Genomic DNA, 15,485 nt, shown 5'->3' on the forward strand with positions numbered 1-15,485 from the left:
CTGGCCCTGTCCTCTTTGTACCCTCCCGTCAGATGTTTATAAGCATTGATAAGATTCCCCCCGAGCCTTCTCTTCTCCGATCTAAGCTGTCCACCTCCTCTCAGCTGCTTCTCGTATGGGAGATGCTCCAGTCCTTTAATCTTCTTAGTGCCCTTTGCTGAGCTTGCCCCAGTATGTCCCTGTCTTGCCCTGGGGAGCCCAGAGCTGGACGCAGAGCTGCAGCCCCAGTATGTCCCTGTCTTGCCCTGGGGAGCCCAGAGCTGGACGCAGAGCTGCAGCCCCAGTATGTCCCTGTCTTGCCCTGGGGAGCCCAGAGCTGGACGCAGAGCTGCAGCCCCAGTATGTCCCTGTCTTGCCCTGGGGAGCCCAGAGCTGGACGCAGAGCTGCAGCCCCAGTATGTCCCTGTCTTGCCCTGGGGAGCCCAGAGCTGGACGCAGTGCCGCAGAGGCGGTCTCACCGTGCCGAGCGCAGCAGAAGGATCACCTCCCGCGGCCTGCTGGCACTGCTCTTCCTGCTGCAGCCCAAGGCACTGTATCATTGTTTTTTCCCTGAGCTGTTAAATTGCTATCCCTTCTGGTGAAATCCAGCTAATCCAAATTCTACTGGTTTTAGCTATATCAAAAGACATTTTGTTTATAAAGTAAAAACTGAGGAAAGCTGCTGTATTTCACAATGTAGTTAAGTTCCTGCTGTGTTTCTAGACATTTGATTGCTTTCAAATTGTATTGATTTTTATGTCAAAATGTCTTTTCTTACTTGGGTGGTTCTCTTCTGAAGTGGTGCATCATGTTCTTCCTGTATTTGAATTTATTACACTCGAATTGATTCAAAGCCAAGCACTGTAGCTAGTTGTCCTCCTTTGCGTGTCAGACTTCTGTCTCAGATGCTGCGAAGGAGAGCTTGCACCTTTGTTTTTAGCAAGAATGTTCCTGATTCCTTTCTTGGAGTGGTAATTTCCCTATTCTCTTGTCCACACTATGAGAGAATAGCAGGACCACAGAGATGACTAAGGGACTGGACTATCTCTCGTATGAGGAGAGGGTGAGAGAGATGGGACTGCTCCTCCTGGAGAAGATAAGACTCAGAGGGATTGTATCAGTGTGTATAAATACTTGATGGGATGGTGTCAAGAGGACGTGGCCAGACTCTCCTCAGTGGTGCCCAGTGACTGGACGAGAGGCAACGGGCACAAACAGAAGCCCAGGAAATTCCACTTGAACCCAAGGAAACTTCACTGTGAAGGTGGTTGAACACCGGAGCAGGTTGCCCGGAGAGGAGGTCGAGCCTCCATCCTTGGAAATTCTCAAAACCCAGCTGGACCCGGTCTTGAGCCACCTGCTCAAGGTGACCTGCTGGAGCGGGCGGTTGGACCGCGTGTTGTCCAGAGTCCACCTGCTCTGGGGTTCTGTGAAAAGGTGGAGTCATGAGGGACAGGAGCTAGTAGTTGGTGAGGGGAAGTGAGCACAGTCGCTAAGTAAGCTTGTTCACAAACTCTTCTTTTACTAGATCTGAAGAAGTCTAGGTTATCGGTATGTATTTCATCAGCACCATGAATAACTGGCTATTTTTGCTTTTAGAAAATGCATTTGTTGCATTGTTTTGGGTGTTTCCTCTTTAACATACAGTTAACATAGAGAACTATGAAGGGAGAAGAGCAGAATGCAGTTTTAGAGATGTGATTCCAGGAGACCTTTTTACTTGTAGTCCTTCAGATTACACCGTTGTCCTTCATTTTATGACCCTAACCGTTGTGAACAAATATTCTACATCTGTGCCAAATATTAGACAGGAAAGTAAAAAGATATGATGTAAAGGAAATGTTAATGTGATGTAAAGCAGGTCAGCCACAAACATGCAGGACCTACCATAAGCAGCTGCAGTTTTAATTGAAACTGTTACTTTATGTGTGTCTGCATACATTCAGAGTGTAGTCACGCATCTGTAGTACCAACTGGCACCTTCTTGGATTAAGCAGTGAAACTATATCTGGATAAATGCACTTAAATTCTTAAGATTTCTCAACAGTTAAGCAATGCATGTTGACATGAAGTACCTTTTAATAGCGCTAAGTATGAAGATGTAAGTATTACTGTGTTTACCACAGATAATTCAGAAAGAAAACCTAGTTTAAAAAAAAAGAAAAGATACTAATACCAGCCGATTGACCACTGCAGATGAGGCATAATCTACTTACAACTTTTGTGTTTAATAGTTACTTCCAAGTAGCATCCCACAAGGTAAATTCATTCCCACTTACAAGATATGCTCCAGATTATTTCAGTACATTTATTTTTTTTAAAGCCCTTGTTAACTTTTTTGGTCTCTAGTCACCTGCTCTTGCTGTCCCAATATAGGCATCTGTCTTCCTTTTGCCTGATTTCATCTTTACGGATTCCCTCAGTGACTCCATGTGCACTGTTTGGATGCTACGTAACACTTTGCTGTTGCTGCCCTACATCTGTAATTGTTTCACCCAGTTCTCCACCTTCTGACATCGTTCTGTCAGATCTTTGCTTATTAAATACACTCTTTTTTTTTTAATGGATTGATGCATATTTTCATGCGTCTCTCACATAGTCTCCATCATAACACTGAGTCTACATGCATATCCTTTGAATCTTTTTGTAAAATGCATATATTCCTTTTAGTTAGTTTCCCAAAAGCTGGCTTTCCTCATCTATTGTATTTTAAAACCTGGTCTTGCAGTTTCAGCACTTCACAGTTCCTGTGTTTTTGACACCTTCCCCCCCCCCCCCTTCAGCAGATACTGTTTCTGTTTTATGGAAATACCGTGTAAATCTGTGGTTCTTCACAAGAAGAAATTAAGCATAATGTAGTTGTCAGAGTATTTCAGGAGTTTTTGGTTCATTTTTCAGAAGCAGTTCTGAAAAGCAACTTGTTTTTCCCCCCCCCCCCCCCCAATACCCAAAGCATAATATTGCTGAGTAGGATGCACTGGAAATTACATGTAAAGTAATGTAGTTTAAATGAATGTGTCATTGAAACATCTTGATTAATCTAGTATGTCTTGTTCTTTCAAAATTATTGTAGAGTAATGCCCTGCTTTTTAAATTTGTTGGAAGAAGTATGTTCCTCAGATGTTTGCTAGACCTGAATTCCAGACCAGTTTTCTAGGGCTGAATTTGATATGTTGCTTTGGAAGTGTAGTGGTGCCCACTATTCTGACAGTGTATGTCGTCCCAAAAATGTTTTGGTGGAACCTTGCAATGTGTTTTATTATTCATCACCTTGTGAACAGGTTCTTTCTCCTTTTTGCAAATACTGTCCTGAGAATCAGGTGTGTTCATGGGTTCCTGAGATTAAGCATAATGATTAGATGATACAACAAGTTAAAGGTGAACCACTAATAGAGCATTCATCCTCCTCATAGAAACCTAGGAAAAAAGCTGTGGAAAGCTCCAGTAACAGTGACAGTGATTCGGGCTCCTCTTCAGACACCTCAAGTGAAGGCATAAGCAGTAGTGACTCTGATGATCTAGAGGAGGATGAAGAGGAGGAAGAGGAAGACCAGAGTGTTGAAGAGAGTGAAGATGATGATTCCGATTCTGAAAATGAAGCACATCATAAAAACAAGAACAAGGTATGACACCTCATTGCTGCTAAAAGTCTTGTCACTGAAAGGTGTTTGTGGAAAAATTGATCTGTTAATGTTTGTTCCAGTGAGTAATTGTTTACTGACACATTAAGGCAGGTTGGGAATGCTTCTTTTGGTTTTAGTTTATGGGTTTCCTGTATGTTTTTTCCCCCCTCCTTTTTGGGGTGGGAGTGGTGAGCTAATAGTTAACAATTGGTAGCTCCTTAGTCTTGATATAAAGTAGAAAATATTTAAATAAAAAGAAATTAAGTGCAGTGTGCTGATAGTGTATTGGAACTGTGTCTTTCTGTGGATACTGCATTTTGTTTGCAGTTTTTTTTACCCAGTAGGGCAGTTAATTTTCCTCAGTAACCAACAGAAGAAAAAGAGGTTTACAGTCAATAATGCATTTCAAAACAACTGTGTTTTAGTACTGTTTCTCTATTAAACAGTATCTTCACATGGTGAAATTATTTGGGAAAGGAAAGACTAAACAATAAAATGTAAGGTTATTTTAAAGCTATTATTGATCATTGCCAAGAATAGTGTAATTGTTTTATGAGGATTGACGATACAATTTTTATTCAGCATATTTAATTGATCAAAAATATGTATTTTGCAGGTGCTAATGCATAGTGGTGTAACAGATATGAAAACAGATGGACAAAAAACACATGAAAAGTCCCAAGAAAAAAGAACACACCAGCAGATACCTCTTGTGTCTGATTCCCAGACTCACTCACCATTCCAGTCCCAGCAGAAGCAGCCTCAGGTTTTGTCACAGCAGCTTCCCTTTATTTTCCAAAGCTCTCAGGCAAAGGAGGAATCTGTGAACAAACACACAAGTGTAATACAGTCTACGGGACTGGTTCCCAATGTGAAACCTTTGTCTTTGGTAAATCAAGCCAAAAAGGAAACCTATTTAAAACTTATAGTTCCTTCCCCTGCTCTGCTCAAAGCAGGGAATAAAAATACCTCTGAAGAATCTACCGCTTTGACCAGTGATGTAAGATCGAAACGGGTGAGTCAAAGTCACCAATAACTTAATTATTTGTAACCTGTCGTCTTCTTAACAAGGTATAGCATTATGTTTTAAAGCTCTTTGAAATGTTTTGAAAAATATGTGTATTGTTTGACATGCTTAGAATGGATGTGGATTTTTGAGTGATGTAAATTAGCTAAGTTGTGTGGATCGTTATATGTTCTGAACTATTTCATTTTTTCTTTTTTTAGAGCAGCAAATACTATGCTTTAATTTTAGAAATGGTTCACTATACAAGTGTCTTGAAGTATTCTGTTACTTTATCTTGGAGAAAAGCAAGTAATTTACTTGGTGATGCATATGTGTATGTGCATATCCAAATGTACACATGATGCAATTGCATATGCAGCTTATTGTCACATCCTGCTGAACTTTAGTTTCCTGCTTATTGCGTAGTAAAGTTCTACAGGTCTTTTGAAAGTCAACCATGTACTGGTAAGATGACCTGGTAAGATATATGTCAAGGCTCACCTCCTCCAAATATATTTCAGCTGAGAAACTCTTACAGATTTTATAAGGAGCTACATGTCTGAATACTTGCATGGATTTCTGTAAGGCCCATTGGTTTGTATTCTGAATCTAGCTCTCAAAGTGGCAAAAGTAAAGAAATGTGACTATCTCAAAAATAAGTTACATAGGCACATAAGCTCTTAAACATATTTTAAGAATTGGGCCTTTACTTCCACAAGTGGTGGTGGACCCCAGTGCAGTTACTAGAATAAATATTTACTCATGTAATTCTTAAGGGCCTAAATTTTTTAGGGAGACCTCAGTACAAGCCATTGGCATATAAAGCAAAGCAGCATATCGTCACTTAGGAGCATGTTTTTTTCCTACACTGATGGACATGTGGAGATGTTTTTGAAGGGCAAGATGTACATTTTTGAATCTCTGGGAGTTATCTGTAATCCTTCCTTACCAAATTGAATGTTGCCCAGTGATAGGACAAAAGGCAGTGGGCACAAGTTGAAGCACAGGAAATTCCGTCTGAACCTAAGAAAACCTGTCTTCACTGTGAGGGTGGTCGAACGCTGGAGCAGGTTGCCCGGAGAGGTGGTGGAATCTCCATCCTAGGAGATTCCCAAAGCCCAGCTGGACCCGGTCCTGAGCAGCCTGCTCAAGTTGACCTGCTGGAGCAGGGGGTTGGAACCGGTGATCTCCAGCGGCCCTGTCCAGCCCGAACTGCTCTGTGAGTCTTTGAAGGACACCTGAGAAATGAGTCAATTCAGCATTCGAAGATGGCTTTTTACAAAAAAAGGGGAGGGGTGTAAAAAAGCCCATGAGTAATGAAACAATAGAGCTGAATGCTTTACGGAAAGAAGTTCTGAAGTTTAACCAGGAGAGTTGGGAGGTTTTTGTCTTACCTTCTTGCCCAGTCTATGGATTCTGGTAGATCTTAAATACAATAAGCCCTGTAGTACTTGGACACAAAGGATAAGTTAAAGACAGTGTGTAACTGCATTTGGAAGGGCTTCAGCATGGTGGATTATGAAATTTAAAAACTTCTGTATTTCATTGCATCCTGACAAAAAAGAGAAAGGATTGTGTTGTGCATCTCTTAAGGAAGTTTAGCGGCTAAAAACAATGTATTACATTGAGAAAAGTACTCCTGGGTAAATAGTCTGTCCTGAACGCTTTTCTTTTGCTTGTCCTAGTTTCAGTCAGAATACTTTCCATATTTTGTATGTAAGCATGGCTTCTCTTTGTTTCAGGGTGGATAGATAGAAGTAAAAGTAATTAAAATCATTTATTTTAATATGAATTAAAATCAGAGAGCTAAAAGCCTTTTTTTTTTAAATGAGCAATTTATTTTTTGTGTGCTTTTTGTTTGTTTTTTAAAGACAGGAGGATATTCACAGATGGATAGCTATTAAAATTCAGTGTGGCCTTTGCTCCCTCTGTTCAGTTAGATCTGAATGGAAATTGGAAGAGAATAAGGATCTGGTATTTAAAAAATCTTTAGGCTGGGTATTGCTAAAGAGTAAACTGATATCATTTGGTTCACAGCTAATTCAAGATTTTAGGACTAAAGATTAGTGGTAATAGATTCCTAGAATAGAAGAGGAATGCTGTTTTTCCATTCAATTCCAAATTGTTTTAAGCTAATCATTTACTTCAAGCTGTGAATTATAACTATTAACATTTATTTCTTTGCGAATGGAATAGCCTTCTGCTGTGAAATTTAGGTTACGAGTGTTTAGCTGGTGATTTCTCACCCATTTAGTGATTTGCCTTTCTTTAAAAATTTTACTGGAAATGTAGTGCATGCATTTTTATTTTACAGGTTTTCATAATTTCATAATCAGTTTTAAATGGTAGTAACTCAAGAATGTATTTTATTTGACTTTAAAAAAATTATTTAAAAAACACCATCTATTTTGTATCAATATAGCTTTTTGTTAATGTACATTCATTCTGTTATTATTTCTTCTATCAAGGAAGATACAGATATTTTCTTTGTCCTTTGAAGAGTCCTCAGAATAAGGCAGTGTAAGCTTTACTTGTATTTCTGAGGAAATAATTAAGTTTTACGTGAAGAACTTTCAGGCAATACTGTTTCAGAAATCAAAAAAGGTTGTCTAGCATAATGCTACTTTTTAGTAATACCATGTTTTTCTTGGATTTCTGGATCAAATTTTGCTATACCGGGAGTCTCTTCTCTGCCTTCTGCTATTTTTGTAGCCATTACTGTGTTGTATTTACCTTGCCCATCCTTAAAATGGATTAATTCTAAAACTAGATTTACATTCACTAATGACACTTAATATGCTGAAATGAGTAAAAAGAGGATTATTTTCTCCTATGGCATTACCTTTTGGATTTTTTTCTTAATGAACTTTTTTAGAAGATTCATAATATCTTCCTGAAAATCGCTGTCTTAGAGTGAGGTAGCAAGTGAAGAAGCTTCCATCTGTGCTTTAGATTAGCTTTATCTTGAGTTTGTGGACCAGTCTTTTCCTCCTCAATTTATAGTGAAAATCAAGAGAAAACCTAAAGCAACTTCAGATTACTCATATCTTCAGTTGTAGTTACCACCTACTTTTGACCTACTAAAAGTAGTTTTTCTGGAGGCAGATGTTGAAGGTTGAAAAGAGTTTTCCTGGCTGAAAAAATTTTAATTCCCCTCCCTTCTTATTTCTGTAGGAACAATATAAACAGACATTCCCAACAGCACAGATGAAGAAACAGGAATCATCTAAGAACCTGAAGAAGGTTATTGCAGCTTTGTCAAGCTCCAAACCAACCTCTAGTTCACCAGCTCATCAAAAACTCACATCCTTGGAAAACAACCATTCTAATCCGTTCCTGACAAATGCACTTTTAGGTAATCACCAACCCAATGGAGTTATTCAGAGCGTCATCCAGGAAGCTCCTCTAGCACTTACTACCAAACCAAAATCCCAGACCAAGATCAGTGAAAGTGTAGCCACATCTGGTAGTGCCCCTTTTTCTTCACCGGTGAACTTGAGTGCATGTGGGAAGAAGACAACCGGTAACCGGACAGCTGTTGTGCCCTCTACCTCTCCTGTGTTACCTGCTTCAGGAAAGGATAAAACAGTCAGCAATAATGCAGTAAATGCAGTAAAAACACAACACCGCCTTCATTCTGCAAAACTGGTGGTGGAGCAGTTCAGAGGGGCAGACTCGGATGCCCCCAGCAGTAAGGACTCTGATGACTCAAATGATGATGATGACGACGATGATGATGAAGATGACGATGAAGATGATGATTCTGATGATAGCCAATCAGGTGGTTTAATCTTTTTAATAGGAAAAATGGAAGTGTTATTTTTGAAAAGATGCATTTCCTACAACTTTTTAATATGGGTAGGAAATTGTGAGGTAACATGGCCCACAGTGTGTTACAGACACCCTGGAAAGTTGTGCATTCTGCCTCATCCCCAGTAGTTGCATATCCAGAATCATGTTTAGAGTATTCTGATTTTTGCTTTTATGACAAGTATACTTGTAGCTGTCACGGTAAGAGGTCTTCTGGGCCTTCTGGAAAGGGTGTCAGGGACCTGTCTTCTAGATGAATCACCCAGCTTGGGCTCATATACCACTTAGCTGGCAAAGTGCCCAGGAGAAGATTGGAGAGAATAGGCTGTTCGATGATTAATTATTATAGCGAGCTGAGCCCGTGTACAGAGTAAGTTTCCCTGAACCTGTTGTAGAGAGGGACTGAAAAAGTCTCTGAATTGTCAGGATTGGCCAGAAAAGTATGTTTGGGCTTCGTTCAGGAGCAGAGTAGTGAGCGAGCAAGACTAGAGAGAGGTACCAGCACAGTTGTAAAGCCTTAGATGTTCACAGACTGCTTTCAGATTAGTTTTAAAGGCTCTTAGGCAAATCAGAAAGGCTATGCCTGTTTCGAAGTGGAGCTCATATTCCCAGCTGTTTCTTTTCTCCTTCTGTGCCTGCATCCCTTGTATCCAGCTCCACCTTCATCCCTGTCTTTCCCCCTCTCCTCCACAAATCCTGTTCTAATCCTCTTTTTCCGCTATAGCTTTAGCCTACCTTCAATTCCTCATCCCCACCTACCCTTTACCCTGTCTAACCTCTCTTTTGCCCGGATTGCCACATCTCCAGTCCTGAACAACTTGCAGCCTGTACCTGGTTGCACCACTTGCTTCCTGCTCTTTACGCTGTATTTCATAACCTGTAAAACGCCCGTCCTGTGGCAGTCTGCAGCCACTGCCGGGCTCACAGATGTGTCTTAGCTGTAGCCAGTTCTGAGGCAAAGAATCTCTTAAATGCTGCCTCTTCTCTGTCTGTCGTCTCCTCCTCAATAAAAAAATTCCATCCCAAGCCACAGTGCGTTGTCATGCAGAATTACCTTATGCTGTCACATTTGTAGTCATTTTAAAGTTTAGGTAAATTCATTATACCCTTTTTTTAAGGCAGAAAACCTTCTTATTTAATGAAGCCGTGAACTTGATGAGCATTAGAACTAAAGTGTGGTTGCTGTTAGTTATCCGGTCATAATGTGCCTTTTGCTACAATTTTTTAACAGAGTCTGACAGTAATTCTGAGTCAGATACAGAAGGGTCTGAAGATGAAGATGATGAAGATGATAAAGATCAAGATGAATCAGATACAGACACTGAGGGAGAAAAAACTCCACTGAAACTGAATCAAACTGCTGCCTCCGTGAAGAGCTCTTCCGTCGGTCTTGGAGCTCATTCCACACCACTTAATCTCCAAGTAGCAAAGACCCCAAGCTCTGCGCCAGCTGCCTTACGTCCCGAGTCCCAGCCTACGGTTTTTATTGGGACGCCGTCATCTGCACTAGCACCAAGTACACACTGTGGTATCTGAATGTCTTTTTATATAATACAGTCTAACATATAATTGGCATATGTTGTAGAAGTATTTATAAAAGGTAATTAAGACACTGCTACCAAGTGATATTTTCCCAAATGTATTGAACAGATAATACAGTCAGGTCAGCAGAATTGCAGGTACTAACGACTGGAACATAGCAGTTAGTTCAGGACATTTTCATTCCAAACTGTTGTGGTAGCTTATAGCTATTTTGGGAGAAAGTAGTGTTTAATAGCTAGATTTATGTTTATTATGTAAAAAGTCTTCATTATTTAGTCTTTATTTACTTACATTTTATTCTCTAGTGGTTATTTTAGTTCATGTTTAATTCCTATACATTATAATTTGCAAGCAGAATGGTTTATTTCTGCCCCTTCCTGAAGAGATTCAGTGGCTGCATTTAGTTGAAATAGAACGTAATTCATTATTTTTTAAGAATTCGAAATAGAATGTGTGGATTACACCTAGTAAGTATTTTTAAAAGGTATTTGAAAAGTACATTTAGTAATTTTGTGGTATTTCATGGTGTTTGTAATCTTTCATTGGGTGACAATTTAGTAATTAGTACTGCTACAGGAAAGTCTCCCTTTTTTTTTTTTTTTTTTTTTTTAAAGTCAGACATGTCTTTATTTGCACAGTAACAATTAGATTGCCTATTTACTACTTAGCAACTTGATATTTAATTAACATGTAAATAAGTAGGTTTTAAATTGATCTTTATATTTGGAGTTTAGTGGAGTAGGAATTACGTGCTTTGTCATTGAGGGCATTAACCTTAAAGAAATATAAGGGATCTACTTGTTACGGGCCTATTAATTTTACAGTTTGTAAAAGATTTCCCAGGTTTTAGGAGTAATCCAAACTCTTAAAATACGAAGCTAATTTTGTTGCTGAGGAGTTTGCGTTGGTTTATACTTGCAAAAGGCTGATAGTGGTTTATGTCTGTCTGTAGGTGAGAGGCACAATACCTTAAATTTGTCTCCTTATTTTAGGTATAATATGTTTTGCCTGCTAAGAATCACCACTATGTAACTTAAAATTGTTTTTGATCCGTCTTATCTAAAGGTAGCCGGTCACTGAAGAGATCTTGTGTCCTCCTCGCTGTATCTGTTTTTCACTGAACAGCTCCTTTTTTAGATTCACCTGCACTGAGACAAATGACGTTTCCCCCCAGCATCAATACCTGATGAGTTAACGTAATAGTCGCGTTTAAGACCGCAGATAAGTCTCCAGGAAGCCTGGCTTCCAGGCGTGGGTGGTTTGTTGGTGTGTGCTGTAGGGGAGAGCGGTCATGAGCTGCCTGCAGACCCTTCGGCCGCCGCAGCCGCGCGCCGGTGCTGTCGAACCACGTTGAACCGCGCGACGCTCCGCCGGGCTGTCGCGGGTCGGAGCAGCCTCCGGAGCGCTCCGGGAGCGCGGCCGCGTAGTGACGTTCTTCATGTCCGTATCTGCTGGCGAGAGAGATGCCCCATTCTCCGCACAGGATCTAAACTACCTTTTTGAGAAACCTGCCTTCCCAAAGGTTACCTGTGTTCATGGTTGACGTCCTGCAGTTCTCCTGAAAAGGGCTAAGAAAAGCACCAGCTTTCTGCGCTCCGTTAAACCCCACTGCTGGCAGTTGTCTCTTGTATTTTCGATTCAGCCTGTGAGGAGTACCAGACACGTGAATAGCTCTTTCAATTCTGAATAGCTGGAAAAATCCCCCAAATATTCTCTCTCTGGCATTTGGCTGCAGTCTATACACAGTGCTCTTTGAAGGCTTAAGCCAGTAATGTATGGATTTTTAAAGAACTTTAAAGAGTTTGTTCATTCTCATCTTCTGTACTGAAAAAAATATTTCTGTGGTGTGCAGATACAGGTGGTGACCAATTATTTTATTTTATCTCCATATAATACCTGAAAGAGCCAAACAAGACCAGGAGTTCTGTATAGTATGATAATGTTTTATCTTATTTACAATTTCAGAAGAAAAAGATCCATGGAAACCTAGAGGAAAAAAGTATTTCAAAAGAAAAATAAATTTAACTTTTTTTTTTTGGTTACTTTAGGTGTATATAATGTAAAAATGACTTATTTTGTGGTTTGGGGCTATAAGTATAAAAACTATATTTTAGGAACACGTTATTTTCAAACTTTTTTGATGTTCGTCCTTAGGTGTTAATTGAAAATTCTGTTTTAGGTATTTCAAAAAGACGAAGAGTAACAGATGAACGGGAGCTGCGTGTTCCTCTAGAGTACGGGTAGGTTACGTATTTATTTGAGATTCGCTAAATGGAGGTAATACCTTCAGAAGTCAGTTGGTAAAGAAATGGCATTTTAAAATATTTGGGGCTGAAATATATGGAAAGGGCTTCAAGGATTTAGATTTCCGACTCACAGTTACTCTGGATCTCTTTGGAAGTGTCAGCATATTTCACGTGTTAATTCTTTTATATCAGATGCTCTTATGAATCTTCGTAGCAGTTTTGAAACTGGAAATTAGTTCTGATGGTGAGATCTGAGCCTGAACAGCTTCCATTTAACTGTTCCAGAAATATAGTTCTAAGCAATTTATAGTTCTAAGCAATGTAAAAATCTGGTAATATGTACATAGCTTGATATAAATCTGTATCTGTTCAGAATTTGGACAAGTTGCATAATAAAAGTTTCCATTTTTGCCTACCTAATTTTTGATACCCCTGTCGCATTTTGGGTATGTTATTCTTGTCTTTCATGTATAATTATTAAATTAACATTAAATGTTGTATGCAACTATTTCTTATTACTCTAGCTGGCAACGAGAAACCCGAATAAGAAACTTTGGTGGTCGTCTTCAAGGAGAAGTAGCGTATTTTGCACCTTGTGGAAAGAAGCTGAGACAGTATCCTGAAGTAATAAAGGTAGGTTTCTTTTCTTAATTCTTATCCTACTAAGCATGCTCTTAATACAAAATGTGATTTTTCCTCCAATAAAGTTCCTTATTTCAAAAATGTCCTGTGATGTGAGGCTTAATGTATCTCAACTTTTTACTGATTTGATCTTTTATAAATGCATATTCCTTTTATAGAATATGCAAAACGTTACACTCGCAAAGCTTTACATCAAAGCTGAGTTGTAATTATTTACAAGCTGAAGTGGAAAAATATGTGATTTTTTCAGTATCTCAGCAGAAATGGAATAATGGATATCTCAAGGGACAATTTCAGCTTCAGTGCAAAAATAGGAGTGGGTGACTTCTATGAAGCCAGAGATGGACCGCAGGTATCCACTTTTTAAAAAGTAAAGTTTTTGATCCAAGGAACAGTAACATAAGTTTAGGAGAAGTAACTTTTTTTTACTGCAGTCTGGAGCATTGCTTGTTTTTAGCTTTTTAACATTCTAAAAGTTGTGTATAATTTTTATAGTACTTCCTGTGATAAGCTGAGGGCCTGATCCTGGGCAGTGTTGAAAACCTTCACCTCTCACTGACTTCAGGAGGAGGTTGCAGGTTTTTGGCATGCCTTATGATCACCTCTAAGCCTGGATTTGTTTAGTAAGAAGGAACTTAAAGCTAGATATTTCAGAAAATGCTCAGATATTTCTGAGTAAAATCTTTTTTCTCACTATATTGTATGAACTCAATATTTATAAACATTGTTACATGTTACATCACACTCTTTTCATATATCCATCTGTATAATGTATCTAAAATATGTATTTAAATACATGTTTGTTATATCAAGATTACGGTCTGAGCGTCCTGAAGAATTAGATTTGCTGGGCGTACCAAGTACACCTTACAGCAGTATAACTGCTGAACCTTATGTGGGTAACCCACACAAGGATAAGTAAAATTAAGATTTTATGGAAATTAACATTGCATTTGTTCTGTACTTTGCTACTCTGTTTTGGTCAAATTGCTGTTTCTTTAGGGTGCGTGAAGGGTGTTTGGACTTTTATCAGTGAGTGTGTTTGCTACTTTAAAAGATAAAGGTCGTGTGTATATTACTGCAGGAGTGTGGACAGACGTCATGCTTTCAGCAATCTTGAGTGCTTGTCCTAGTCCGTGGGTAGCTGTGATACTTTGTGGAAATACGTGTATCTACAGAGAATAAATTAAAAGGTATAATATAGCCTCAGTTCACAGTAAGCAGCCACTTGTAGTTAGTGCTGGCTGATTCCTGGCAGCCTTGTTAAAACCCCTTTGTATTTGGCCTTCATAAACCGAAAATTACATGTACGTGTTGTCATGAACTTAATTACGCCCCTCAGTGATGTTGATCTGAGCAACGCCTAACACTGCGAACATAACGTCGTGTCAGGGTGTCTGTTCTCTTCCTACCCTGTTACCTTCCTCACGTGTGTTTCCCGCATTCCTTCATTTCTCATGTTCCCTTGTAGTTCTCTCTGTCATCTTCCTGTCGTTTATGGGATGATTTGCAGTTTCTTCCCTTTGATCCTATAAACCTCCAGAGAGAAGCAGCGGAGGAAGGGCCGCGTTTCCGTGTGCAGGCTTGGTAATAGGCAGCGTTAAGTTACTGTACATCTCACTGCGGTTGCTATTGGTGTAGCTTGTGGTAAGTCCTGTGCAGACGTAGGCGAAGGAGAAGGCTTCTCCCAAAAAGGGACTCCAGGAGGGAAGTGGGAATGTCCGGGATGGCGGAAGGGATCAGCTCGGTGTTTGTGACGGGCTGTCGAGCTGTTCAGCGGCGGGACCCTGTGGATGCGCTGCTGGGACTGGGTCGCGCCTGGCCTGTTCAGCTACCTCCGAACCCGGCGGGCTCCACGGCCGCTTTTGCGAGTCCGTCCTCGGGCCGCCCGCGGCAGAACCTACCTGCTGCTCGGCAGAGACTCGCAGCTTGTCGCGTGCCTGTCACACGGCAGAGGTGCTCTGGTCAGTTCATCCAGGTTCTCTGTTGGGATTTTACTCCCAAATCACTACTTTTTTTGTTCCTCACCACTTTACGTCAAGTGGAAAAGCTGGATTCTTGCACTTGGTTATTATATATGTGCATTTCATGGACTTGAGAGCAATTCCCGGACAGTGGACAGGACTAATTTTCAGTTTTCTGAGATTGCAACTCAGAGTAGCTCCCCTCATCTGGCATGGAGAAGGGAATCATTTAAGAATCTGGGAGAGCCCTAGGAATATCTTCGTTCTGGAGGTAATATGATTAGGGTGCATCTGTACGGGATGTTTATCTCTGGAGAGCAGTAATTATAGGTAAGTAGTTTCATTATTTAGTCCCCAGGAAAACGCTTGCTGTAGTAAAATGGATATATGAAATATATCCTTTTTTTTACATTATATATATGTATATTTAGTATCACGGTATCATTTATCATAGAAAATACAGATAGAGAGCAAGAGAATCTCCATTACAGGATCTAAGGTGCTTGAACCATGGCTTCTTTTCCTTCTGTTCCTTGAATTTTGTTTTTCGTTCTTCTCTGCTGCTTATGGGAGATGCCATTTGCTAGGTTGAAGGTTGGTGTAGGTGGTAAGCAGCAGATACTGTAGTAAGTCTAGCTTGTATTGCTCAACAGTACAAATTGGACCTGTGATA

General features: G+C 39.9%; 1 protein-coding gene across 7 annotated transcripts in view; it reads left to right on the forward strand.

The window, feature by feature from the left end:
* Window positions 1-15,485, forward strand: part of BAZ2B (bromodomain adjacent to zinc finger domain 2B) — a 159,818-nt gene that overhangs the window by 98,315 nt on the left and 46,018 nt on the right. For 6 of the 7 annotated variants that reach the window (XM_064514492.1, XM_064514491.1, XM_064514488.1 and 3 more), the window contains 7 exons: window positions 3,393-3,602; window positions 4,219-4,617; window positions 7,783-8,389; window positions 9,650-9,946; window positions 12,140-12,200; window positions 12,731-12,839; window positions 13,099-13,200. In XM_064514492.1, coding sequence (XP_064370562.1) covers window positions 3,393-3,602; window positions 4,219-4,617; window positions 7,783-8,389; window positions 9,650-9,946; window positions 12,140-12,200; window positions 12,731-12,839; window positions 13,099-13,200 — 1,785 coding nt within the window. The remainder of the gene's footprint in view (window positions 1-3,392; window positions 3,603-4,218; window positions 4,618-7,782; window positions 8,390-9,649; window positions 9,947-12,139; window positions 12,201-12,730; window positions 12,840-13,098; window positions 13,201-15,485) is intronic. The other variant, XM_064514490.1, reaches the window with a different exon arrangement.

This window comes from Dromaius novaehollandiae, chromosome 7 (assembly GCF_036370855.1).
Source record: "Dromaius novaehollandiae isolate bDroNov1 chromosome 7, bDroNov1.hap1, whole genome shotgun sequence".
Lineage (NCBI taxonomy): Eukaryota > Metazoa > Chordata > Aves > Casuariiformes > Dromaiidae > Dromaius > Dromaius novaehollandiae.